Below are 27977 nucleotides of genomic sequence, written 5' to 3'. Positions count from 1 at the left end.
TGATCAGGAAATTTCATTTCTGGAGATTTATCCTAAGAAAATAATCAGAGATAAATACCAAAAAATCTGCACACAGTGACTTAGTTTTTATAGTTATTTAAGTGAAAAATTTGAAAAAACTTAAAAATTGGAAACATGTGGGGACTAGTTAGTATATCATGATATACCCAGAAGACAGAATACAATGTAGCCATAAGAAATTAAGCCATAGAAGAATATTTATTGACATGGGAAAATGTTAACAATATACTTCTATATGAAATATGCAGAATACAAAACAGTATATACAGTTTAATACCATTTTATGGAAAGAAAAATAGCCATATATACAAAATCATGCATAGGAAAAAAATAGAAGGATGTACATAGCAAATGTTAATGGTTATCTCTAGATAGTAGACTTAGAAGTGATTATACAATTTTCCCGTAAATTTCACCTGCCCTCCAAACAGTATCTGCTTCATGCTAGTCTTTCTTGGGTGTGATTAGCTTGATATAATTCTTTTCAAATAGACTCTGTTTCATGATACATACCTCCAAATCATACTGCTTTTCCCACTTAAAAAGTAGATGCTACTTTCTTACATACTGGCATATGGAGAATATTTTTAACTAATACAATATACTATAAAATATGCCACAGCATAGATCTGGCTATAGAAAATTATTGTTTGGAGAATCTGAAAATCCTCTAATAGAGAGAAATTTTAAATAGAGAAAAAGATGCTATCATTAGTTGGGGGTCTATAATGGTTGAGTATAAATAACTCAGATTCCAGAATTGGAGACTTTGGGATCTCTTCCTACTAGCTAACTGCCTTTGGGCAAAGGAGATTAGGTTTTTTGGACAGGAAAATGTGGCTAATAATTTTGTAGAAAGAAGGAAAAATAAGATTTTTTTAAATAAGGGAAAATGAGATCATAGATATAAGGGTCTTCCATATAAAGCCCTAAGTAACCGTGAGATGAAATAGCAAGAAAGAAATTCAAATTTGGTGTTATAGAATAACTAACTCAATTTTTCTGCAGCACCAAATTCTTCCTGTTTTATATCTTCTTTCACAGGTTAGACATGCCAAAATTGTGAAATTACTTTAATGTTAATTAATGGTCTTCAACTTCTTTATTCAACAGTTAATAACATAGAACATAACTTTTCATGGAATCTGAGGTAAGTGTTCTAAATATATTTAGGAGATCCTCTGATTACTCCTGATCACTGGCAACATTAGGCATATTTACAACAAATATGACTTGGATTTTATTTCTCAGAAACCATCCTAGCGTAAAGCCATTTACTAGATTTTTATTAAAAATACCAAATAAGGATGTTGGGTCTTTTAAAGGCAAGACATCAAGGGAACAAAAAAAGAATATCTGTCTGAGTCCGCTCTTCTGTGATGCTCTCCATGACGCAAGCACCATTCCAAGTTGCCTCCGAACTTCTATTCCCTCCCCTTGGAAGAGAATCTCGGGCAAATCTGCAGTCAATTAACTTTCAATAACTATCTGCAATCATATCTAAAGGGGAACAGCTAATAACTTACTGTTATATCTCAAAGATAAGTGTATTGTCTCGATGCCTTCAGGCAAAGGGCATAACTTACAGATGAAAGAAGGAACATAAAATACTGATGTAAAGGAAGATCTGGTAAGATGAAAAAAAAAAGGGATTTTCTTTGTTTTTCCAATCAAAACGTTTGTTCCTTTACTCCGTAAAGTCATGGAGTTGAGAAAGATGGCTGGAATGCAGATGCAATCGTACACCACATTTACATAACTACCTGATGATGTGCCCCGGCCCCACACCAGTGTGGTTTTCCCACCTCTATCCCCTTCTATAAATGCCCCATTAACTGCGGCAGAGCTTCTAGCGTCGTCCTAATTCCTTAATGAAGATCACGAGAAAGGTACTTCCAGGATGTTAAAAAAAAAAAAAAAACACCAAAAACAGAATTATTACACTAACACATTTCAGGGGTGGGAGAAGACTACTGACACTCCATATCTACCGCTTTACATTACAAGAATTAAAGAAAAAAAGTAGAGGCTAGAAAATCACATTTTGAAATTTCACAATCACCAATATGCAACAAAAACCAAAGCATAACACTTATGCTAACAAATATGGCAGATGAATTATCACTTCAGCATGTAACTGCAGATGGATACTCCTGGATTTTTGCTTAATCATTACTCAATGATGAACCCTATAAAATGAAAGGTGACTTACTGTGAATCAAAATCACAAGAAGAAACTCTCCAAGATCAATCTGCAATGAGCTCCAATTCCAAATAAGCCATAAAGAGCAGTAAAAGGCAATATTCATTTAACGTAATGAGAATCCCGATGACAAGATATCAGGTATTTATACTCCTCTCAAGACATTTCTTCCCCACCTAACAAAGGCACTTGACATGTACTGAAATGGACAGTTAATTCAGGTACTGCCCTCGGCAACTGTTACCTTCCTCAAATTAGATGAAGTGGCAATTAAGTTCAAATTAATTCTTCTGAATCAGCCTGAAATACACATGAATATATCACAAGTTCTCTATTTTTGGCAGATGATATAACCAAAGAAGAAAAGATAACGCTGGTGTCCACAATGGGTTGGCTGACTTGAGCAGTCCAGGATCCTCTCTCTGCACAATATTCCCTGATGACCGTGGAATTTGTGAACAATAATAGGCAAATTAACCTGTCGTATAATTTTAGGTATTAATGTTCACTCCTCTTCTTGTCTTTTCTTACTTTTTTGTTCTTTCCCAAAGCCTTAGATGATTCCTCCTAAAAAAGACATAAATCAATGTAGTATCTCCCCTTTTATATGAAGATACTGGCTTAGGAAACTTTAGTCTAATCATATGGAATATGTATAATACTTCCATATGTATCATCTTTCTGTTTTATAGAGCACTTTTACTTATAGTCTATTTCAATATTTCTAAAATAATCAAGGATAGTCAAGGAAAACACTTATCTAACAGATTTACATTTGAATAATTTGGATATTAATCTATTGTTCACTTTCCAAAGGAAGGCAGCAAACTTTAAATAAAATAAACATGCCTATAAAATATGAAACAAAAAAATTTATTTTAAGTATAAAGGCAGGCATCCCAGTGCATGCCAGGGGAGAGGGAAGGTGCTCTGACACTAACAGAGAATGCTAGAATTTTAAACACATTTAAAGAACATCTAGTTCACTGTAGCATGAATTACACAACCTCTCCCGGCCTCAATTTTAGGGAGTGAAAATTAATTGGTCTTTAAGAGTTTTATAAAACTCTGTATGAATCTATGAAATTAGGGTTCAAAGAGATGAAGTGATCTGCCCAAGGTCACACAACTAACGGGCCAGTCACACTGTTCTGAATAGAACCTAAGTCTACATTTCCTAGTCCAAAGGTATTTCTAATGCGCCACATTCTTTTTTTTTTTTGAAGATTTTATTCATTTATTACAGAGAGAGTGCACGTGCGTGGGAGGGAGGGGCAGAGGGAGAGAGAGAAGCAGGCTCCCTGCTGAGCAGGGAGCCCGACCTGGGGCTTGATCCCAGGACTCTGGGATCATGACCTGAGCTGAAGGCAGATGCTCAACTGACTGAGACACCCAGGCGCCCCCAAACATTTTGATTCATTCTTAATTTTTTGTCTTTTTTTTTTCATAGGCAGTGGTGAGAAACTCTTATATAATCACAATAACCACTCACCGGTGAATTTGTGTAGTTCCTCTCCACTAGTATGTTTCTGGCACAGTTGTTGATATGTTTAAAGCGATCTGGTCCTAGTAGGATTCCTCCATACCAGCGTGATACTACCACCATGACATTTCTCACATTCAAAATCTGTTATTTTCAGAAACATAATTAGATACACACGTAGACATGTACAAATTCAAGTTTTAAAGGAGAATGAAATAACCCATATACAAAACTGCACATAACATTTCCCCGTGACTTTAATGGCAGAACCACATGAGTGAGCAGAGTCAGAAGGTGATAGAATATTAGAATGAGAAGGGAATTTACAAATCAAACTGCTCCACAGTGTCCTCAAATTCCAAATTTTGGGGCAACCGGGTAGAGTGAAAGGGAGATCATGCAGGTAGGGTTCTAGTTCTTCATGAATTCAACCAGAATAGCTCAGTTTAAGCAGATTTTGCCCCTAAGCCAAACAACAACCAAAACCTGCTTCTGAACAAACCACTGGAAAGAACTGGGGCTGCATGAGTAATTGCTGGTGCCTACCAGCAAGGTCTTCCTCAGTTTGACATCTGTCAAATGCTGCTCTTAACATGAAGCCCACCAGTCTACAGGCCTAACCACACACAGAGTTCCTTCCTATCAAGGGAATGGCCTATTTTTTAAAAAATATTTTATTTATTTATTAGAGAGAGAGCAAGCACAAGTAGGCAGAGCGGCAGGCAGAGGGAGAGGGAGAAGCAGGCTCCCCACTTAGCAGACAGCCCGATGCGGGGCTGGATCCCAGAACCCTGGGATCATAACCTGAGCCAAGGGCAGACACTTAACGACTGAGCCACCCAGGTGCCTCGAATGGCCTGTTTAGAAAACAAACCTCCACAAAGAGTAATAGAAGAAACTACAGCAACTGCCTTAGGAAAAAAAACAAGCCATTCTTAAAAATAATGGACAGTGAACACCATACAGATTAAGAAAATCCAGCAGCATGAAAAAGAAAGGACAAGATAAACAAACTAAAATGGACCAGGAAAAATTTAAGGGAGAGAATATCTTAAAAAAGAAAAAAGAAGAAACTCTAATTAGCATACTCAGAAATTTTAGAAGATACTGCTCCATGAAGTCAAAACAGTACACTGTAAAAAAGGAAAAACAGAGATGAACTCTTTTTTCTTTTTTTTATTTATTTTTTTTTATTTTTTTTAAAGATTTTATTTATTTATTCATGAGAGACAGACAGAGAGAGAGAGAGAGAGAGAGAGAGAGAGGCAGAGGGAGAAGCAGGCTCCCAAGGAGCAGGGAGCCCGATGCGGGACTCGATCCCAGGACCCTGGGATCATCTTTTTTTTTTTTTAACATTTACGTATTTAAGTAATCTCTACACCCAATGTGGGGCTCGAACCCATGACCCTGAGGTTAAGAGTTGCATGCCTTTCTGACTGAGCCAGGCAGGTGCCCCAAGAAAAAAGAATTCTTAAAACCTAAATACATGATTGTTAAACCTTTTTAAAAATTCAATGGAAATCTTGGAAGACAGGCAAGAAAATGTCTTAAAACAAAAGATGATGAGATGGACAACTTAAAAAAAAAAGCAACATTCTGGGTCTATCTGGATGGTCCAATAGCACCCAACTAACAGGAATTGCACAGAGACAGAACAGAGGAAACAGAGGGAGGACACTGTCAAAAAACAAAACAGAGATACTCTTCCGGAGCTGAAGATAATCTACCATCTAGGACAGACAGGGCTTCAAAGCCCAGCACTTGTTATTAACCCTGTGCTTTCTGCCCATATCAAGTGGTTACAAGTTTCTCTCAATCAGTGTTTAAAACTTAACCCAAATACACTTTACGTTACATAGCCTAACGGATGTACTTATTCCTAAATGGAGCTCTGTTTCACTGAAAAGTTTTAGGGCTCAGAGCAGAGGACCAACAGGGTTTAACTTACACTTACCTCCATGAGATGGAGCAGGCGTCCACCGGCTGCTGTCTCCCCATCGTCTTCACAGTCCTGTAAGAAGGTCTGTTTATCCTCACAATATATTCTAGAAAGACACAGAACAGTGTTACACTTTGAAACCCCAAAATACTGCACGAAGAGTTACACCTTCATACTTGTTGCAGTCAATGTACTTCCAAAATCAGCATATTTGCCCAAAAAAAATTCTTCTTGAACTATACATTAGACATATTTTCATTGATGATTCATTATTCAGTATGTTTCATTGTTTGTATTTGGGAAGGCTAGGCATCAAGGATGCCTCCTTTAAATCAGAAATGCTATGATTATGGGGAGGTGAGTTTATACATCTGACACTCCATCTAACCTTGAAGCTATAAGGTTACAGAGAGCAGTCACTGAAGAACATTTATTGAGAATCCATTGTAGAGAAGCATTATACATCGTAGGCACCATGAAACAATACACAAGAAATAAGTGGCTTACTCCTGTCTTTAAAGAGCCTTAGAGCTAGTGAGACAAAAAGTATATAAAAGATGGAGGTGATAAAATCAACATAAATGAACATTTTATACTTTCCTCACATCTTACTCTAGCCATCGAACATTTTTCTATCCTCCCCATTCTAAGAATTGTAAGATTTATTTTCTCTATAACTTTTCCCCTGGTTGGTTATCAGTATCAGAGATAAATCATGGTATTTACCTATTTAAATTATCTAGAAAGTTTGCATTTGGAATAATAACGTAGGGCTACACTGGAGCAGAATAAGCATGGCGAGGAAGCGTGAGATATAAAAAGCAAACAGTGCCAGGTAAGGCGTGCCATCTAGTGGATTTCTTAGGCCCCTACAGATGACACCGTCTAGGACGAGGCAGATGCACCAAAAATATCTTTACAGCTGGGGCTATAAAAAGCCAGGTACTACCATATCTATATGCCTACGTCAATTATAACAAACATATTCATATATTTATTATATATTGATATTTAGCATAACAATCATATTCATTCATTCACTCGTTCATCCTTCAGTCCATCTTTCCATTCATTCACTCAATAAATATTTACAGCCTACCTACAATGACGAGGCTCTGTTATTATTTAGAGTTGATCTTGTTCCAAGAAAACATAGTACTACTAGACATTTGATATGCAAATTTAAGGCAAAAAGGAGTCAGCAGTTGGTTTATATTAGGACTGTAATTATAATCTAACACTGTAATTTTATGGAACCAATGAAGAAAATTTTAGTTATAAATCAATACTATTAGGTTTTTAAAAAAATGAAATCCCACAGACATTTTCACTTTTTCCTCACATGCCAGGAAGATAATGATGCAGTATATCCCACAGCTGTGTGTGCCAGTAGTCTGAAGAGTGCCCCTTAACTCCAAAGCAGGAACACAGCCCCAGAACCAGGAAGTCACCTTAAAAGGATCCTAAGCATTCAAAATACACAACACAAAGTCTTTCTACCAAATAAAGGTCCTTTATTTTATTTCCACTGGGGTCCTTCAAGCCGCCACACTGCCTGTTTACTCTTGGGTGACACACAATTCTGGCAAGCTAGCTCTTTCATTCCCAGGTGTCAGTTATAAAGGAGTGAGGTAAATGGGCTGCTACATGTAGTCATGCTGAAATTTGTGAGAAGTGATGGCTCATCACCTATTAATATGCAAAACTATAAAAATACTCACCAGAACTTAAAAACCCCACAATGTGGGGCCTGAAATTGAATATCCGGTATATTATCTAATTTTTTGATAATTTAAGATCAATATTATGGCCAGCGATTGTTGAAGGTGCAGCCACATAGCCATGTAGGCATAAACTAGAGATAAATGAAATTAGTTTATCAAACTCAGGTCTACCCCTTAACAACCATGTGATCTTGAAAAAGTTAAGCTTTTTACAGGGGCAGAATTGCCGAAATAATCAGAATTAACTTTCGTAATGCATTTGGCACAGAGAAGGCACTCAATAAACACATGGCATGAACGAACAGCTATTAATACTTTCACAGCACATTCTAATCACAGAGAGCAAGCACACTCTAATCCCTCATTTTTATATTAATGACCCTAACCCATAAAGAAAACATCGAGATTCTGCCCAGCAATACTCCAGTAAGTAGGGAATTATATAACAAATAGTCTTTTGTAAGTTTTGGCACTTAAAGTAATATGACTTAGTAGTATTAAAAACTCACCTATCCAAAGTGATGGATCTTTTTTGTTGTTGTTTCCTGAGTTTCAGATAGCCTAGATTTTACCAATATTCTCAATCACATTTTAAATTTGCACTAAATCTCTTATGTTTATGTTCTGATTCATTTCAGTTCTGAACTCTGTTCTTTTAAGTCTGTACTAATTTGCATATTTAGAAATATGCCCTTCCTCTCTTTACTAACACAACAGCAAAGATTTGTATAAAACCTTAGTATTCAAAACTAAAAGGCATATAGTGAAAAGCATGCTTAATTTACTGCTAATGGGAGTATAAATTGGTTTAAAAGAAAAACTCTGGAAAAAATTTGGCAGTATGTATCAAGAGTTTCAAAAATGTTCATACTTTTTGAATTCTACTTCTAGGAATCTATTCTTTCTTCTTTTTAAATTATACGCCCATTTCATTTCAAAAAAGAATCTGAAGTAACCAGAACCTATCCTGAGTAAATAATCTAAAACGAATAAAAATGGTGTTCACAGGACTATTTTCTACAATAGTGAAAAACATGAAAAACTGAACAAAAAGTAAATGGTTAAGTAAATAATGGTATAGAGCCTCAAAGAAATATTACACTGCCATTACAATGTTTATAAAGCAATTATAACAACATGGAAAAATGGTTTTGTTAAGAAAGAAACAGGATAATAGGGTAATGCATTGAAAAAATAAACACTGCATAGAAGAGAGAAAGAAAATGTACAGATACATTATCAAAAATATAACAAATTATTATCAGTTACATTTAATGGCAGACAATGGCCGATTTCCCCTCCAAATTCTTTTTTTTTCTTTTCTGCAGCTTCCAAATATTCTAAATATGATCATTCGTTTTATAGAGGAAAAAACCCCACATAATAGTTGTTATTTTTAAAAACCATGCATCAGTTTCCCCCATTCTTTACAAATGGAACATTCCTAAAATTGTGATGATCACTCACCGGTATGCATAGATGTTGTGGGTGGCACTAGCTATTTTCTTATTCTCATACAATTTGGCAAGAACCATTTTCACCTTAAAAACAGCAGTAATATAAAATAATGTATACTTTTTGTTTTATAAATAAATGCTAGAAAAATATCTTAAAGCATATTGATATAAATACTGTTGTACTGAAATAGTGACTTAAAGAATCCACTACACTCTGAAATAGCCATTTCCAAAGTTTTCTCATTTTAGAGGCAAAAACTGGTACTCTTAATTGGTATGAAAATTACAGACCTGGTATTTTTTTTTTCTTCAAAGGCGCAGGCAAGGCTTTACTGGAGCTGATGGAGAGAGGTCAGGCTGGCCTCCAGACCTGGTATTTTTGAGCACCAAATATCAACAAATATTTGAGCACTAAACATATCGTAGGGACTTATATATGAAAATTTTTTCCCCATCTACAAAATTTTAAATGTAAATATGACGATTTTTTAAAATGAGCTCCGAAAATTTGCCAGGTTTAATGTATCCAATGTGACAGATACAAAATAATGGCATGTTCCAAATGTAAGACTGAAACTCTCTCTGGGAGTCATATAAGGTTTGTAGAGGCGGTAACATGAGCCAGGTCGTGAAAGATGAGTGGCAATCTCTTTTGCATCAAAAGGGAAGAAAGGGGTGGGGCAGGAAGAAACCATTCCATTCAGAGGAAACTATGTGCGCAAATCTATCAGATTTAGCAAATAAAACATAAAGGATGCTCAGTTAGATTGGAATTTCAGATAAACCACAAATAATTTTTTTTATTATTAGTATGTCCCATACAATAATGTTTATCTGAAATTCCAATTTAACTAGGTATCCTGTATTTTATCTGGTAACCCAACCAGGGACATAAAAGAGAAAGGTTCTGGAAGTGACCAATAGTTTTATGTAGAAACTATTTAGAGTTTGAATGAGAAGACAAAAGACATTGTATCAGGAATAATAAAGCTAGGGTCCTATCACAAAGGGCCTTGTATAATGAGTTCAGGTTTTTCCTTGTAGACAATGGAAATAAGCAAAGACTGGGGGTTGGGGATAGTGACACACGGCCAGACCTTTCAGAAAGGTAACAGGCAAAGAATACAGAAGAAATCCTGGAGGTAGGAAAGACGGAGCTGCAGCCACGGAGATCAATTTGAATCAGAAACTATGCAGTCTGGTGTTTATCATTTTTTAATCTTTCAGGTTCTCAGATTCCTGATCAATAAAGCAGACAACGACCTCTAAGATTTATTTTAGCTCTCACAAATTATGATCCTCTAAGTGACTATAATCAGAAAAAGAAAGAGGATCCAGGATGAACAGATCCAGAACAGAATGTCTAATGAGGACCCTGGCAACAAGATTATGGGCAACAGCCCAGGACAAAATAGAGTTGCTGAGAGAAAGAGCCAGAAGCCTGCACCAAAAGCTGTTATCTTGACCACAAGTCAACGCAGAGAAGAATTTCCTCTTCCAGAGACCAGAAGAGAATAAAAGGGTAGCCTGGTACAAAGAACTGTAGCCCTGTAGGTCGGGGCTTAGAAGAGTTTAGAGGAGGAGCTGCAGAGACCAAAGGGAAGAAACTAATGATTAAAACCTATGCTAAATTAATGACACTTTTGTTGTCGTTAATTTAACTTTATAGGTTGTTACAGTTTGTGAATGAAAAGTCTCCCATTTGATATCCTTGGGTGGGAGTCAGGTCACCGAAGGTCAGAAGGCAGAAAGGAAAAGGAATTCAGGTCAAGAAGACTCTGATCTCAGTCTGTCCACTGTCCCCTTCCCTGGGCATCAATGAAACCCACTCAGTTTTGCAGAACTCCCACGCAACAGGACAAATAATTCCTTTTAACAAGCTATTAAGCATCATAATTTTCCACCCAATGGGTTTTTCTTGTTTGAAAATCCATTATAGGATTAAGCCCTAACTAGAATTTAGATATAATTTTGAAAGTGGTAACATATAGAAAAAATACAAATCTCCCATTTGGGGGTAGGAAATGAGCAAAAAAAATTTATATTACATGAAAATTAAACACAATAGCAAAAACAAGGATATTACTGCAAAACCATTTACTTGAATTACTTGGGTAAAACAATATCAAAGTGAGCTGGACATAGTAACTTTACCTGTTTGGGACAAACTACTGGAGCCAAGTGCGCCTGAAAAGTACTTCTTCGGTCTGTAATAGGAATGCCATGATCAATCGGAGGTAATTCTTCTATTTCTATAAATTTAAAGAATTATATTACTTTTATCTTTAGAATTCCTACATCCAAACACTGAAAAATTGACAATGGTGTGGGCAGAGGGTGGGGAAAGGAGCTGGGAAAGAGATATAAATTATATGGCAAATCAACCCCAATCGCCATTAATAGCTATTATAAATTATAATTTTAAGCAAAAAGTTTCCAAAGAGATTGTAAATAAGATTAGACTACCTGACCTAGAAATGATTTTCACCTGCCAAGGTCACCCAGTGGTAGGTTAGGACTGAAATCCTGGGCTGTTGCGGTAGTATAAATTGTACAATAATTAAGTTTTAGGAGTATAAAAGGTCCTGAGACCAAAAACACTGTCAGCTGCTAATATAGCATAATTTGTTTATCCATTCTGTTAATGGACTTCTGGGTTGGGAAACCTAGGACTTTATTTTGTATAGCTGTAATGTAACATCTTCTACTAATAGAACTGTTCCTACTTCATAGGATTGAATATTTCAAGGATATACTAAATTGGTATTCTAAGGAGTATCATGATTTTGAGTTATTCTGCTTCTTAAACAAGTTTAAGAACCACTAATTTACCAACCACTCTGGCTGCTACATCTGTCTCATTCAGGATCTAAAGTTATTCAGGAAAAAGAACTGAAATGGTTTCCTACTTCTATTCACTGATCTGTTTAATCTTACCAAGTCAGCTTGCCTTACAATTAATGAACTACTTCAACCAATACTTGTAAAAATATTCCTTGACAGCTTTAAACAACTTGTCCAAACTCACTGCATTTGTTTGTGGCAGGACTAGGACAAGAAACCAGGTTTATGCACGATTTTGCCTTTCTTCTGAGAGTGCCCTCTTCTTGAAACAAACTGTGACCACTCTGCTAGGGAAGTACTGAGGTCAACAGGAACCAGATACTATTTATTGTGACTACGATTTTCACTCTTATTCTTTTAATAGTGGATCCTGTTTCCCAAAAGAAATCTTATGACAAATCCACAAATATATACATGAATAAAACGTGAGACTAAAGTAGGAGTAGGAGTCCTGGGTCTTCTCCCCCACTCTTCCTCTTGTGTATCCCCTTGCTAGTCCTGAAATATCATGCAAGAACTTTAAAACTTCACAGTATTGTTTAAAAGCTCCTGTGTAGGGGCGCCTGGGTGGCTCAGCTGGTTAAGCGCCTGCCCTCGGCTCAGGTGGTGATCTCAGGGTTTTAGGATGGAGTGGGCCCCGCACTGGGCTCCCTGTTCCTCTGCTCCCTGTCCCTCTGCTTAGCGGAGAGTCTGCTTCTCCTTCTGCCCCGCCCCCTGCTCATGCTCGCTCTCTTTCTCACAAATAAATAAAATCTTTAAAAAAAAAATTAAAAATTAATTAATTAAAATCTACTGTATAATGCATAGGAAACTCCTTACCTTCAAAGAGAATGAACGTTTCCTCTGGTCTATCATGTTTTTGTAAAAGACTTGAGAAAACTGATGCTATTATTCAAAATTTTAAGATACTAAAATGGAAGATACTGTCTGATCACAACATAGAGCTGATTTATCACATCAATCTATTCATAAGCTGAATACTACTAGATTATGGAACAAATTTGCTTAAGCAAAAACTAAAATTTTAAAGGCATTTTACTGGCTTTGATTCAGTGGTTGCACTTTCAATTATTATGTTTATATTTGTGAGCACAGACTAAAATTTAACTCTGCAACATCAGGAGACAGCTGAGGATTTCAAAATAGAAATAAAAACAGAATGTGAATTGAAAACATTAACACAGCTTTTCTTAGTTTCAGTTTCTCCCATCATTAATTCAAAACTCTAGAAAGTCACACACACACCAAAAAAAGGGTGGAGAGAGGGAGAAATTTCCTTTTTCCTCACCATTCTGACAGACCCAGCAAACACCAAAATGGCCAGCAGGCAGGAAAAAAATAATTCTCTGCAAATTAATAACTATTTCTTAACATGTGAGAGTTTACTACATTTCTATACCATTTCAAAAAACAATACATAATACTGCTATCCCACTCTCCTCAAAAGAAACTAGTTAGTAACATTATACCTGTTCGATTTTCACTGATATCAAAATCCAATGCTTTAGCGGGAGTTTCTGGTTGACATGCTAAAATGAGATCATCTTCACATTCTACATCTTCCTCTTCAGTTTTCTTCTTTACATCGGGGCCTATGTGGATATGAGGTATTATCAGTGAACTCTAAGAGTAAGGAATTCTACCTAAAAACTTGTTGGTCTTGATCTCTAAATACCATTCTTCAATAGAAGGAACAAGACTTTTATGAGAAGTAGCTGATTCCAAGGTTGGAGCAAGGGAAAGAAAAGATGAGCCTGGAACATCTTACGATTCCAGGGAGTAAAGAAATGCTCAAAAAAAAAAAAAAAGGAGTGGTAAGCTTATAAAAAGAATATAGGTGTTTACCTGAACGAGATCCTAAAGGTGAAACCTAGAATAATTTGAGCAACAAAATAATGATAGTATGGAATTTTAACCCACAGAATAAAATAATACACATGAGTTCATACTGATATAAATAAATAATCAAAAAAATAAACAGAGAAAAGACATCTGTTCCTCACAACATAATTCCAATTCAGTGAGGGAAAGAAGAAACTTTTTGTAACTTTTCTGTAAGTCTAAAATTAGTTCAGAATTTTTAAAAATTGTAAATAGTTGCATTTAATCACTTTAAAATTTAGTATTTCTAGAGCAGAAAAAAGATACAAAATAATAAATTTGTATTGAAGATTAACAGTAAAATCAAAATAAATTACGTATCAAGTGGGTGCCCTGGAGTGGAAAATTCTCATGAGATATCTTGATCACTAGCTTGCAGCCTTATTAGTTCTTCAGAACTACAAAACCCTCCATTTTAGCATGAAGTCTACAAAAACAATTTTGATAAGAAAAATTCCAAACAAAATTTCTAAGAAGTATAATTATAAAGTATACAACAAAAATCAATAACTCTAAAATTTGGAGAGTGGCTAAACTATATTGTGGCTATAGATGAAAAAGGGAAAAATATTATTTTTAGTATCTATAATTTTTAAAATTTCCTGAGAGTTGAGTGATCCCAAGCTTTTTGGAGTCCTAAATTTTTACTGGTATACATTCCATTTTTGCAATTATCCTACACTCTAGAATGGTAGATTGGCAAAAATCAATTCTGTTTTGAGACTACTTTTCCTATCAGTGCCCTGAAATGCTACAAAATCAGAACATGAATCATCAAAGTTAAGGAAAATACTTCAAAAAAGATTGTCACATGGACAGAACATCTTCTTACCATTTATCTCTTAGATGTTAATGGAAGCAATAAAAAATCTGCTTCTATAGAAAAGTTAAATGCTCTGAATAAGTATATACCTCTATCAACTTTAAATGTATACTGATTTTGCTAAGGGAGTCCTAAACAATTGGTTTGTTTTTAAAAAATCTCTTTCTCAGATTGAAAACAATTCTATCAGTGGTAACAATAAAATATTAGAAATTTCCACATTGTCATATGATGATTCAATGAAAGAACAATAGGGCAAAATATTGGTTTTCAAATGTCTTGAAATTAGATAGTAGTAATGGGTGTACAACTTTGGAATATACTAAAAACTACTGAATTATACATTTTTAAAGGATGAATAATTATGGCATGTGAATTATATCTCAATTTAAAAATACATTTTCAAAGTAAATTTTTATATTCTAAATATCAGTTCAGTGTATTTTCCAAAGGTCTTTTTCTATAGACACTTCACTCATTTGAAGCTAATGTCTAATTGATGTACTCCAGTAATTCATGAAGAATGTTACATGGTTCACTTTACCTTAATAGCCAAAGAAAGCAGAAATTTTAGACCCAAATTCTTTAACCATAAAATCTATTTCTGTAAGGATATAATATGAAACCAAAGAGCCTAAAACCATATAGAATGAAATAACCATAATTACATGAGTAAATGAACTTTCCAGAGAAACTTGTATTTTATCACATTTAAACCATAAAACAGAACAGATTTTCATTAAAAATTTCACTTACAATATCTACATGGAAATTTAATTACTATTAAGTTAAAAGAGCATTAATAATATTTTTCAATCCTACCTGGTTCTGTCATCTGAGATTTTTGTATTAGAACATCTCTTATTTTTTCCACCCACAGGTAAAGAATGCTTTCACCAATATTCTGTCTAAACAAAATTCAGGGGAAAAATTTGTTATTTAAAAAAAATTCCTTCTCAAATTCAAGAAAATACAGACATATTCACAATCAAAGAAATTACATGCAATTTAGCCATGCCTTTTAAAAAAGAACTTATAAAAACATATTTGTGGGGTATTTAATACAGATTATTCATATCAACAGCATTAAAAATTCCAACTGGCTCCAAAATTAACATTGCTTACTTAAAATAAGCTGGAGAGTTGCAACCAAAGAAGGGCAAGAAAATTTCTGAACTTGAATTGGATGAAGTAGATAGATGTAAATGTGATTTAGCTTCTGTCAGCAGATACAGTTGCAATATTGATATCACTGCTTTGCTTTTTTAAACTTTTTAAACAACTTCAAACCACTTATCTGGCACATTTATCATTTGGTATAACTATTTCCGCAAAGAAGAATGCAAAGCATTGGAGGAACTGCCTCAGAGAACAAATTTAGAAGACTTAAAAGACAACTAACAATATTATATTCACATTTTGTTTTTGACAAAATACTGTTGCCCAAATTGATTCATTTTAGTTCCAAATGTCTATCTCAGATAAATTAAATCCATCTCAAAGGGTCAGTGAGAAAAAGAACATGTCGTGGTTCACGTCCAGAGAATTATGTTAAATGATGACAACAGTAATAAAGTCCCCAGGTGTCTACTCTTTAAGGAATGACACTAATTCTAGGTAAGTTTCCATTATGTGTGTTTAAATAATCACCATACTACTTCATAACAACACCTTACCTTTTTCCTCTGAAAGTTCCCCTTGAAACCAACACTACCTCTCTTCATCATGCTACTTATCAGTACTCACCAAAGGAAACTTTCAAAACAAGCATACAGAAGAAAAAAATATTGTTCTCAAATAATTCTGTACCCTCAAATCCTCCTCATCTCACCCATAACTCCTTAGCGCTAAACAATCCCCCAAGTGCTCTGGTAACCTAAGATTCTTAGAGAGAGGAAAAGTCAACTGGAAAGGTCTTAAAAATCTGAAAATGTTAGTTGAATTTCTTTTAAACAATTCCCACTTCTATCCTCTCTTCTCAATGAAAAATGCAGAGGTATAGACAGAGAAAAGTATTGAGTACATACAAAGCACAAAGTTCATTATACGTGTCAACACATTTTATGCTCATGATTATCTAATGAAGCAGGCATTATTTCCCCATTGTACAAATGAGAAGACAAACCTAGAGAGATCAATTAACTTATCTAAGACAATCTTAGAAGCAGTTAGCAAGCCCAGAGCCAGATGTGAATGCGGACTTAGTCCAAAGCTCAGCTTGCCCACTGCATATTACTCTCCTATCCAGCAGCTGTGACCATCAGCAAGCAAGCCACTTGAACTCTGAGTCTGTTTCCTCATCTATAAAATAGAGACTTAGAGCATCTCATGTTACTTTACAGAGGCAGTTTCTCTTGAAGGAAATCTTAATTCACTCAACAGATCTTCAAGGGCCTCATCTCCACACGAGCCCTGCGGGTATGGTAGTCAAAGAGAAAATGAGGTCCCTCGCCTCAGTGTTTGTGATCATTACCCTTATAAATTTATGTTTTTGTATGTAATTCTCTCCATTTCCTAATCTCATTCTATTGAATTCTGCCCACAACCACCCCAAAAATAGTAATACTAGTATATAGTGTTTATCTAGTGTGGACACCTACTATACAGAAGACAAAGAGAAAACACTTTGTTATCTCACTTAATCCTCATGCCACCCTTTGAGCCAGGAAAATCATCCCTCTGAATATATATTCAAAATCAGATTAATTGTTGGAGAGGTTGTGAAAACACCTTGGAAGAATTTTCACAATAAGTAACTTTTCCAAATAATAAAGAAGAAATTAAACCTTAACTCCCAAATCTCCTCTCCACTGGCCCATGGCTTCCTGCAGAAGAATGTACAATAGCACTTCTGCCCAACATCAGCTACTGAATGCTTCCTTCTTCCCTAGCATTTAACAAGACTTACTGAAATCCAGTGGAAGGAAGTTGCTGTGGGTGTGAAAGGTTTCCTGAGGAAAATGAAAATGACTCTTTCCCTTGGAATCCCAAATTCCATCACTAATGGTGGGGTTTTTTGTTTTGTTTTGTTTGTTGTTGTTATTGCTGTATTTGTGTTTTCTGTTTGTTCTGAGATTTTTAACTATCCATGAGGATTTGATGGTTTTCAAACTTTTGCCATCGCTGTAATGAAATCTCTCACAAAATCAGAAACAAACTAAAACAGACAAAAGCTGAGAGTCCTCCTTCCTGTGCCTATCTCCCTCACACCCCACCCCCAACTGGTCCTGGAGGAAGTCTGCTGAATCCTAAGGACTTGGGCACAAAATTTAAAAACCACTCATTATAGAGGGAGATGCTAAGCTTTTATTTATGAAATTATATCATGGTAAAGTAGCTAAACAGAAAATGTCTGGAACAAAATTTGTGTCAAATTGAATGAAAGACCACCTTGGATTAAAAACTGATTTTCATAGAGATATTTTGTGAGTGACTATACTTAAATGGCTATTAGCCAATCCAGAATGAGCAAAACAAAGTCAAGTTACTTGTGGCTCTACCTTTACTTGTGGCTCTTACTTTTGTATCTTAATTTTCTAATATTTATACTTGTTGATTTAAGGATAAAGCTACTCACTAAAATACACTAAGTTGTGTGACCTTAGACAAATCATTCAATCTGTCTGAGTTCTCATCATCTCATTTTCAAAATGACAAAATTGGATGAGATGATTCTTTTAATAACAACAAAAATAGGAGTTGCTATTACATGGTACTAATGTACATTGCACAGATAATGTCATTTAATCCTCACAACAATATTATTTTATCATCCTTATTTTAGAGATGAAAAAACAGATTTAAAGAGGTCACATTACTTCAAAAACTGATTCTAGAAGCCTGACCAAGACAGCTTTAACCTCAGCTTGGCTAAACTTCAGATTGGCAGAACTTCTGACTCCAGGCCCTGATTTCCCCTTTCTCAGTGCATTTTCTTTAGAAAACTTGTCGTCATAAATTCTTTTCTTGCTCCTTAGGAATATATGGACATATTTTTAGAAGACTCTTGTCAGTTTTACAACCTAGGAATGTCTTTCTCAAGCACCTGGGAACCATCCTTTTGAATTAAGGAAGACGGCATCCTTTCTCCCAGTCTCTGTGGGATTGGAGGAGCCTAACTTCTGATGAGCAACAATTAGCAAACACAGATGGCCTAATCACGGAGAAACACATTTGCAAACTCAAGAAATAACTTTCTGTGCTTACACAGCTCACTGATTAACCACATCCTCATCCTAGCCCTTAATAAATTCTGCTGCTGATGGGAATGCAAACTGGTGCAGCCACTGTGCAAAACAGTATGGAGCTTCCTCAAAAAATTAAAAATAGAACTACCCTACAATCCAGGAATCACACTACTGGGTATTCACCCAAAGAATATGAGAACACTAATTGGAAAGGATATATGCACCCTATGTTTACTGCAGCATCATTTACAAGAGCCAAACTATGGAAACAACAGATGTGTCCATCAATAGATGAATGGATAAAGAAAATGTGGTTCACATATAAAATGGAATATTATTTAGCCATAAAAAAGAATGAAATCTTGCTGTTTGCAATAACATGGATGGATCTAGGTAGTATAATGCTAAGCAAAAGAAGCCAGTTAGAGAAAGATAAATACCATATGATTTCACTCATATGTGGAATTTAAGAAACAAAATAAATGAACAAGGAGAAAAAAACAGAAATCAATAAAGTCTCTTAACTATAAAGAACAAACAGATGGTTACTAGAGGGGAGATGGGTGGAGGGATGAGTGAAACAGGTGAAGGGGATTAAGAGTACGCTTATCTTGATGAACACTGAGTAATATATGGAACTGTTCAATCACTGTATTGTATATCTGAAACTAATATAACATTGTATGTTAACTACACTGGAATTAAATTTAAAACTTTCTCCTGGCAAGGGAAACAAAAGCAAAAATAAACTCCTGGGGCTAAAATCAAAATAAAAAGCTTCTGTACAGCAGAAGAAATAGTCAACAAAACTAAAAGGCAACCTATGAAATGGGAGAAAATATTTGCAAATAACGTATCTGATAAAGGGTTACTATCTAAAATATATTAAGAACTTACAAAACTCAACACCCCAAAAATAAATAATCTAATTTAAAAATGGGAAAAGACGTGAACAGACATTTCTCCAAAGAAGACATCCAGATGGCCAACAGACACATGAAAAGATGTTCAACATCACTCAGTATCAGGAAAATGCAAATCAAAACTACAATGAGATTACTACCTCACAAGTCAAAATGGCTAAAATCAACAATACAAGAAACAAGTGTTGGTGAGAATGTGGAGAAAAAGGGACCCTTCCGTGCTGTTGGTGGGAATGCAAACTGGTGCAGCCGCTCTGGAAAACAGTACGGAGGTTCCTCAAAAATTTAACAGAATTACCCTATGATCCAGTAATCACACTACTGGGTATTTACCAAAAAAATACAAAAACACTAATTCAGAGGGATACCTGCACCCCTATGTTTATAGCAGCATTATTTACAATAGCCAAATTATGGAAACAGCCCAACTGTCCACTGATAGATGAATGGATAAAGAAAACGTAATAGATAGAGTGAGCAAGCGAGAGATGCAGGTATTCCCCCACTTACCAAAAGTTTGTGTTATGCCATTGCACTTTTCCAAAAGACCTACATTGGTAGCTGTTTTCACTAACCAAAAGAAACCTGAAGAGGATTTTCACTTTTACGAGAACAGCCATTATTATACCAAAAGTAGGTCTTTCATAAAAGTGATGTGGTGTAACTTGAACATTCAGAAAGTGAGGGATACTCTTTACTTTATGCCATTTTGGCATTTGAAAGGGTTCATAGGAATGCTCCACTCTTAGATAGCGAGGAAAATCTATGCTACAAAAAAAAAAGTTAATCCATTTCCTTTTCTCCTAAACAACAGCAATTATTATGATGTTCTAGGTATTTTAAAATGTCATTTACCTTTTGCTTTAACATACTTATTTTCATATATTCAAAATATCCATACAAAATATATCACTAAAAACAAGGTATGATAAGCCAATTAATCTACATCTAATCAATGACCAAATCCTAGCTTATATTCTTCAGTATTTCTTTACTGACCATTTTTCTCCATCCACCTTCTTGTTGCCTTCATAAAAAGGCCTCCACCATCTCCCTCCTGAGTTACTGACTCACTCTTCCTGTGGTGGCCCTTCCCTCAAAACCCCTCACAGCCCATCTCTCACATTGCTGTACAAAACTAATTACATCACTCCCCGGTGTAAAATGCCTAGAGCCTACAAGGTAATGCCCGAACTTCTTTCCCAACTTGCAGGTTCTTTCTTCTTATCACTACCTAATTTATATAGCTGGCATCTTAAACTATTTGCTCAACTCTAAAGATGCCAGGTTGCTTCACACCCACATTACTTTGCCTATGCCGTTCATTCTACCAGAGAACCTCTCCCCATTTGATTACCTGGCACACACCATGCTCAAAGGTCTCCTTCACAGTGGAACCCTCCTTTCCAACCTCATCCACATGCCCAGAGATAGTTTGTTGCTAAGACCTCTAAAAAAATGCTACTACAGCACTTGGTTCAAACCTCTCAATAATTAGGTCATTGTATTGTATGGGTACACATTTATCTTTATTTTTAAATTTCAAACTCCTAACAGAGTGTCAGCATATAAGAGATACTCAATAAATGCTTACTGGAAAACCTTAGTTTTCTGACTTCTTCCTTTCCTACCTAAGAGGAAAAAACCATATTTCACCTGCTTGTCTAGGCAAAAATCAAATTTTACATACAAAATGATGCTAATATAAATGCTTACTGGAAAAACTGCTAGTTTTCTGACTTCTTCCTTTCCTACCTAAGAGGAAACAAAGCATAGTTCATCTGCTTGTCTAGGCAAAAATCAAATTTTGCATACAAAATGATGCTAATATGAAAATCTTGACAGTGTTACAGTATTTAGAATATAATGAGACTATAAACGTTAAGAACTATATTCATACATTTACCTCATGTTTCATTTTCAAAGACCAATAATATTTTTCAATTTGCTGCCCCCTGCTGGAATTATGGAAAAAATATTAAAGGCTGTCACAAAAACTTTTAAAGTGTTTAGGGCGCCTGGGTGGCTCAGTTGGTTAAGTGTCTGCCTTCAGCTCCGGTCATGATCTCAGGGTCCTGGAATCAAGTCCTGCATCAGGCTCCCTGTAAATAAAATCTTTAAAAATAAATAAATAAATAAATAAAAATTAAAAAAAATAAAGTGTGTATTTTTATTTAGATCACGTGTGCAAATAATGCCATTGGAGAGGGGTTATTCAAGCACTTTTAGTAAAGCAAGACAGTATAAGTCATATTCTTCTGTTGAACAAACTGTCATTTCTGACCTTTCCTAATTCTCAAATAGCTCAACTGAACTAGTTAGGGAAAACAGTAAGTTGGTTGTGTACTATGGGAGGGTATCTCTTGGTAAAAGGGGAGCTTTTTGGATAAAAAAAAAAAGGCAGATGGGAAACCATTTCTGAATACATGACATTGTGCATAGGTAGAAGAAAAATCTAACTGATGAATATGATTAACATGATAGAACCCAAATAAGAGAAGATTTTCAAGAAAGAGGAACTTCAACACCAGCAAAAGTTCCAGACGTCAAGTAAGATAAGAACTAAAAAATGACCATAAAAGGGGCGCCTGGGTGGCTCAGTTGTTAAGTGTCTGCCTTCAGCTCAGGTAATGATCCCAGGGTCCTGGGATTGAGCCCCGCACTGGGCTCCCTGCTCAGTGGGAAGCCTGCTTCTCCCTCTCCCACTCCCCCTGCTTGTGTTCCTATCTCTCTCTGTCAAATAAAAATTAAAAAAAAAAAAAACTTAAAAAAAAAATGACAAGATGTATAATTACAACATCATTGGTGAACAAAGTTGCAGTATATTTATCCTACTCTACTCTAAGGGGAGAGATAAACTGGTAAATAAGCATAAATGAAGGATTAAAGAAAGCAGTTTGTTGGGGGCATAAAAGTTGGAGTGACCACTAAAGTTAGAGAAAGTTATCAGAAAACATTTACTTGAGGAAATAAATAATACTTATATGTGCAGGAATCTCTAAATGGGGTCATCCTTTATTGATATGTCCAGTTCTTGGTTACCTTCAGAGTCAAGTGTAAAACTGGGGACTCAAGGAAGACCACAATTCCTCTAGGAGGGAATAAACAGAAATCAATTCCATAAAGACTTATCATATTTTAATTAAATATTTTGGGAGGAAAAGAAACCTGGCTGAGATCCCAGAGATACAAAGGGGGTCCTCTCACTGTAACAAATGGGGTGGCCACTTAGAACATATAAGACAATCTTTACCAGTTCCTGGATTACAGTAAAACTGATATTCCAGAACATTATTTATTTTACTAAATTAATATATGTCATAATACCTCTGAAACAAATAATACATTATATGTTAAAAAAAAAAAAAGAAGATAGGAAGGGAAGAATGGAGGGGGGAAAATCGGAGGGGGAGACGAACCATGAGAGACTATGGACTCTGAGAAACAAACTGAGGGTTTTAGGGGGGATGGGGGATGGAATAGCACGATGATGGGTATTAAGCAGGGCACGTTCTGCGTGGAGCACTGGGTGTTCTACACAAACAATGAATCGTGGAACACTACATCAAAAACTAATGATGTACTATATGGTGACTAACATAATAAAAATATATCTCACAATAATTAATTCAAATCACAGTCATCTTCTCTTGACTACTGCGTTAGCCTCCTAACCAACACCCCACATGTCTATTTTTGCTCCCTTCCAATCAGGTCTCCACAAAGAAAAAGAATGGTGTTTTCTAAATGAGAATTTTATCATGGCGTCATGCCACTTAGAAACCTCTGCTTCCCTCGGGTCTTAGGACAAAGACAACGATCCTTAACATGGCCTACAAGACTGCGCATGACCGCCCCTGCTCATCTCACCAGGTCATTTTCTCACCATGCTCCTTTTTCTCCCCTCCTCTTCCCACTTCATACCACCAGTCTTTGTGTCTTGAAATGAGCCAAGCTCCTTGACATAGAGCCTTTGCACATGGTGTGCCTTTCACCAGTTATCTTCCCCTCACCAACCCAGCTCTAAAGTCAAACAAGCCATCCCTGACTTCCTAGACTAGATCAGGTCTTGTTTCAAACTCAGTTAGTACTGTGTATTAATATCTTTCTTTTACAAAGCTAATCAGAGCAGCAGTTTTATATTCATTTTACGATGTTATGAGTAATCTCTCTCCCACCAATAAATTCAAAATGCCACAAAAGAGGGACCATTTCTGTTTTTGCTAACTACGTATACCCAGGACCTAGTACAGTGCCTGCCATGTAGTATTTGTTGATTGAATGAAAGAGTGAAAAATACAGTATATCAACAGGGGACTCCCATTCTTATGACCTAATACAAGATTCTGCTATAACCAGTTTCATTCAACACAGCCTGTGAAAATACCAAAACATGAGCAGTATCTCTGAGTTTACTTTCACAATCTGGTGTTTTTATAGCTATCAGTTCTGAATTATTACTGTATTTTTGTATTTAAGTAGAAGTCATATCAAATGTCTACATAAAATTATATTATATAAGCAAACTTACAAGGACTCTTAAAAATGCATCCTTTTTGTTAATGGAAATGCAGTTTAACAAAAAGTTTAGAAAAGGCCTTAACATATTACAGTTACAACAAAAGCCCACAATAAAATCACAAATAGAATTTTTTTTAATCACCTGTTACTTACATATATATTTCCTCAAGGCTATTTGATAAATCTGCACGTTCTTGCCCTTTAAGCCAAGGAGCACTAAGATTAAATAAAACACAATGAAGAAGACTATTCAAGGATTGTGTTTGTATCTCAAACAGAAATTACTGATTAAATTATAAATTATTTAACTTTTAAAAATTATCTATTTTCATTAAAATACATAATTATTAGCTCTATTGTACAAATCTATACAGCTCCAAAATGCTTTCATTGGCATTAACTCATTTTGTCCTTCTAGGAAACATGATAAAGACAACCCCAATATTATTCAAATAAAAATGGTTTTAAAAAACAGAGGTGAGTTCATTGGATATCACAAAGCTGTCCAGGTTTACATGAGTGGCAGAACAAGTTCCAGAAACCAAATTTCCAGATTCACAATATTTGCTACACTGTCAGGAGTTCCCAATTTTTTCTAAATAGTGTCTCAAGGGGCACCTGGGTGGATCAGTTAAGTGACTGCCTTCAGCTTAGGTCATGATCCCAGGGTCCTAGGATCAAGTCCTGCATTGGGCTCCTTGCTCAGCGGGGAGTCTGCTTCTCCCTCTGCTTGCTGCTCCCCCTGCTTATGCTTTCTCACTCTCTCTCATTCTGACAAATAATTAATTTAAAAATCTTAAAAAAAATAGTGTCTCAAAAACAACTTTAACAAAGATAGTGGTTGCCACATGACTGTAAAAATATATATTAACTTTTCCTGAAGAGGGAATTTATGTTTACAAGCATTCTAAAATTATATTTATCATTTCCAATAAATAAAAATTAAAAATTACAGAACCATTATTAATAGCAAATTTTATTGCTGTTTTAAAACACAAGAAATTATTCCACTGGTAGGTAAAGATTTCAATTAATTGAGATTTAATGGAATTCTGTTCACACAAGTTTATACATCTTAATAGGCCAAGTGGGCAAAGCTGATCAAAGATTACTTGCAATCAACAGGTCATGACTCATTAAGATTAAACTTGGGCTCCTAAGAAGCTGGTTCTTCCACAACAAGGGGCAGGGAGAAGCACCATGGGCAATTCCCGGAAGGCAAGCAGTCTTAGGCAGAGGCATGTCCAGAAACTGTGGCTAGGTCAGCAGAACCAGGTTAGGAGAAAGTCTAGATTACCAGGTTGTCTAAAGATTTCTCTCCCTGTCTCTAAAGACAATCAGTAGTGATTTTATCCCTGTGAACCCTGTGATTCTCTCTTATCTTAACCCTGTGATACTGAGTACATTCTGCAATGTGTTTTTATATAATTTTTTATTTAAATGCTCTATACCAAGTCCAGAAGGTGTTCTAAATTTCTATATATATTTTGATAAGGAAGGTATTTTATATAAACACAATATACAGGATAGAGAAATAGTCTTTAAAAAGTACAATCTTTTTTATAAAAATATAAATGAGCTTACTTCAGTTGATAAATAGGTGGAGCTGTTCCTGGGTATTCATTTGGTAGCATCACCTGTAAAGCAGTTTAAAAACAAATCTGTTTATATTTCATCATGGCTCAAAAATAACAGTATTTATAAAGTTAGTCACTGGACAAATTTCTTACTTGTGAAACTAAAAAAACAAAACCATTGTTTTGTTCAATCTCAGGAGAGAATGCCCTCCTCATATTTATACCTACACATTAAATATGTTGTTAATGATGCCAATTTTTCTAAGAAAGAGCACATTATTTGCAGTGAAAGCATACAAGCAATGAAAGTTAGAAAACAAGGGTGGGGAGCAGAAAGATGAAAGGAAAAGAAAACGGAAATCAGGGCATTATACCCTAACCCCAAATGAATAGAGTGGCATTAGAGCATTTTCTGAAGAAATACTCCCCAAAATCCTATTAAATACTGTTAAACACATTAAATACATACACACTTGTTCTCAAATCAGTATTATTATAAAAACAAACACTGGCAGAAACTTTTATGTTGAAAGTATATGCAGTCATCAAAGAATAAATATTAATACAGAAAGCCACACTTATCTTGTCACTTATTTATCTTAACCACAACTGATTCTCAGTTAATAAAGAAATAAGTACCTACTTTATGAAGCCTTTTAAATTACTAACCTATTCCTCCTCTTAAATTTAGCCATCTTTCCAGGTTTAGACCCTCTCCTATTAAATGGACAGGACAATGAAAGGAAGTGAAGCTCAAGCCTGTCACTGTACATTACAAATAATTAAAATAACTGGGATAGGAAAGATTGAGACTATCAATTGAAGCATGTCTTGGGAGTGATCAGAGATTTAATTACCCATATGCTTAGACAATCAACCATTAACAAAAGCCAACAACAAAAAAAGACAATTTAGAAATCACACAATAGTCACTTAGAGGAATACAGTATTAGTCAATCATATAGAGTCCATGTTGTAACTGGAAAATGGCTATAGAGAAGGGGAAAAAAATACCTGCAAGCAAAGTGTCCACTTGGGGTCATCTATATCGTCGCTAATTCTAATACAAAATATTTTGGCACAGTCATCAATGACACACCATTCCTCGCCATAGATAGCTGCCATTGCTTCAATTTCCTCATTCTGAAAGTTGATGGGAGGACAAGTCAATGAAGGTACATGCCCTAAAAGCCTGAGTTTTCTTTCCTCTTTTATAAAGTATTTGCATTTAACATCACTAGCCTGGATGAAGGATCCCTGAAAGAACACTGCCAAACGGTCTTAGCAGCGGGTCACCGTGTTCTACTCTATGGGTGGTTGCCGGATACTACAGCAACGACTTACCAGCCTTGCTATTCCATCACTGTGCTTTTGGCCGCCACTGAGCCAAATATATATGCACTCCCGTGCCCTATAGCAAGACTTACAAGTGGAAAGATAAACACATATTCTCTGCTTCACCTTTTCCAGCAGGTAATCCTCACTCCCACTCCCCAGTAGCGTTGCTGCCTACTAGCCCTATATTCCCACTCAGTATCTCCTTCAGTTTTTGTTTTGTTTTGTTTTGTTTTGGATTAGGGCACAGGGCTGGGTGGTTGTTCTGTTGTTTTTTTGGTAATCAAACCCTAAAAACATTTCAGAAATCATTCTTTTGGTTTGGGGTTAAAAAAGGAAAATAATAGTATCTAAAGGTGAAAATGGGAAGCAAAGTATGCAACTTTGTATCATCTCATTTTGTCCTCACAACCCAGCAGGAAAAGCTTTAAGAGCACCCATAAGAGCCACGCACGGGGGAAAGCTCAGTATCAAGAGGAGTAAGACCTAGGGGGCCCTCAAGGAATTCCAGGGTCTGTGTTATCATTGCCCATTTTGCAAAGGCAGAAACCAGCATAAGTAGCTTGTCCTAGGTGACCCAGCGGCGACAGGGCAGAAAGCTGAACCCGGACTTCTGTCTCGGGCCCGGTGCTGCTCAGTCGCGTGCTGGTGGTTGACGATGACACCGTCCGAGGCGGGCCGAGCCTGCCGAAGCCTCGGGAGAGGCCGGTCGGACGGCGATCGGCGAACAAGCGCAGATAAAATGGAACGCAGTGCAGCAAACTGAGCGCCCGGCGGCCCGAACGGTGCCGGCGGGAACGGGGACGGCCCGGGCAGAGGGCCCCTCAGCGGAAGAGGCCCAGGGCGGCGAGGCGACGCCGAGCCCAGCCTGGAGGTCGGCGCCCCGCCGGGCCCTCACCTGCCTCTGGTCGCTCCCTGCGTCCCCCTCAGCCATGTGGCCCCGGGAGCGGCCGAGCAGCCGCCGCCAGCCCAGGTCCGGAGCGTGGGGGCGGGGCGCTGCGGCGGCGAGCGGAGCCCGGGCTGCGGCGCGGTGCGACCCGGAACCGCAACCCGGGCCGC

The 27977-nt window shown here is 36.3% G+C and overlaps 1 protein-coding gene across 3 annotated transcripts; it reads right to left on the bottom strand.

Annotated features, from left to right (window-relative positions):
• Positions 1–200: 200 nt before the first annotated feature.
• IMPACT (impact RWD domain protein) lies at positions 201–27977 on the bottom strand. 3 transcript variants are annotated; one of them, XM_027576576.1, is made up of 11 exons: positions 27817–27977; positions 26598–26726; positions 25591–25643; positions 24160–24222; positions 15198–15283; positions 13141–13263; positions 10982–11079; positions 8838–8911; positions 5662–5752; positions 3717–3851; positions 201–2210 (listed from the first exon to the last, which is right to left on the bottom strand). In XM_027576576.1, the coding sequence occupies exons 1-11, from the start codon at positions 27850–27852 to the stop codon at positions 2187–2189; spliced, it is 912 nt and encodes a 303-aa protein (XP_027432377.1). In that variant the 5' UTR covers positions 27853–27977; the 3' UTR covers positions 201–2186. The 3 variants fall into 3 exon arrangements, with proteins under 3 accessions (XP_027432377.1, XP_027432378.1, XP_027432376.1); XM_027576577.1 differs by having other exon boundaries at positions 201–2791; positions 10982–11034; positions 27817–27976; XM_027576575.1 differs by having other exon boundaries at positions 201–2791; positions 27817–27973.

This window comes from Zalophus californianus, chromosome 14 (genome assembly GCF_009762305.2).
Source record: "Zalophus californianus isolate mZalCal1 chromosome 14, mZalCal1.pri.v2, whole genome shotgun sequence".
Classification (NCBI taxonomy): domain Eukaryota; kingdom Metazoa; phylum Chordata; class Mammalia; order Carnivora; family Otariidae; genus Zalophus; species Zalophus californianus.
Note: the sequence above shows the minus strand (reverse complement) of the source record. Positions and strands in the feature narration are given on the sequence as shown.

What these genes read in the sequence shown, in the direction of transcription:
- IMPACT (XM_027576575.1), bottom strand. Translation starts at nt 27,852, where the DNA reads ATGGCTGAGGGGGACGCAGGGAGCGACCAGAGGCAG. An exon ending in CCACCTATTTATCAACTGAA is followed by an intron (nt 24,223 to 25,590) that starts GTAAGCTCATTT and finishes ATTTAATCTTAG; the next exon opens with TGCTCCTTGGCTTAAAGGGC. An exon ending in CAGTAGTTTGTCCCAAACAG is followed by an intron (nt 8,912 to 10,981) that starts GTAAAGTTACTA and finishes GCTGTTTTTAAG; the next exon opens with GTGAAAATGGTTCTTGCCAA.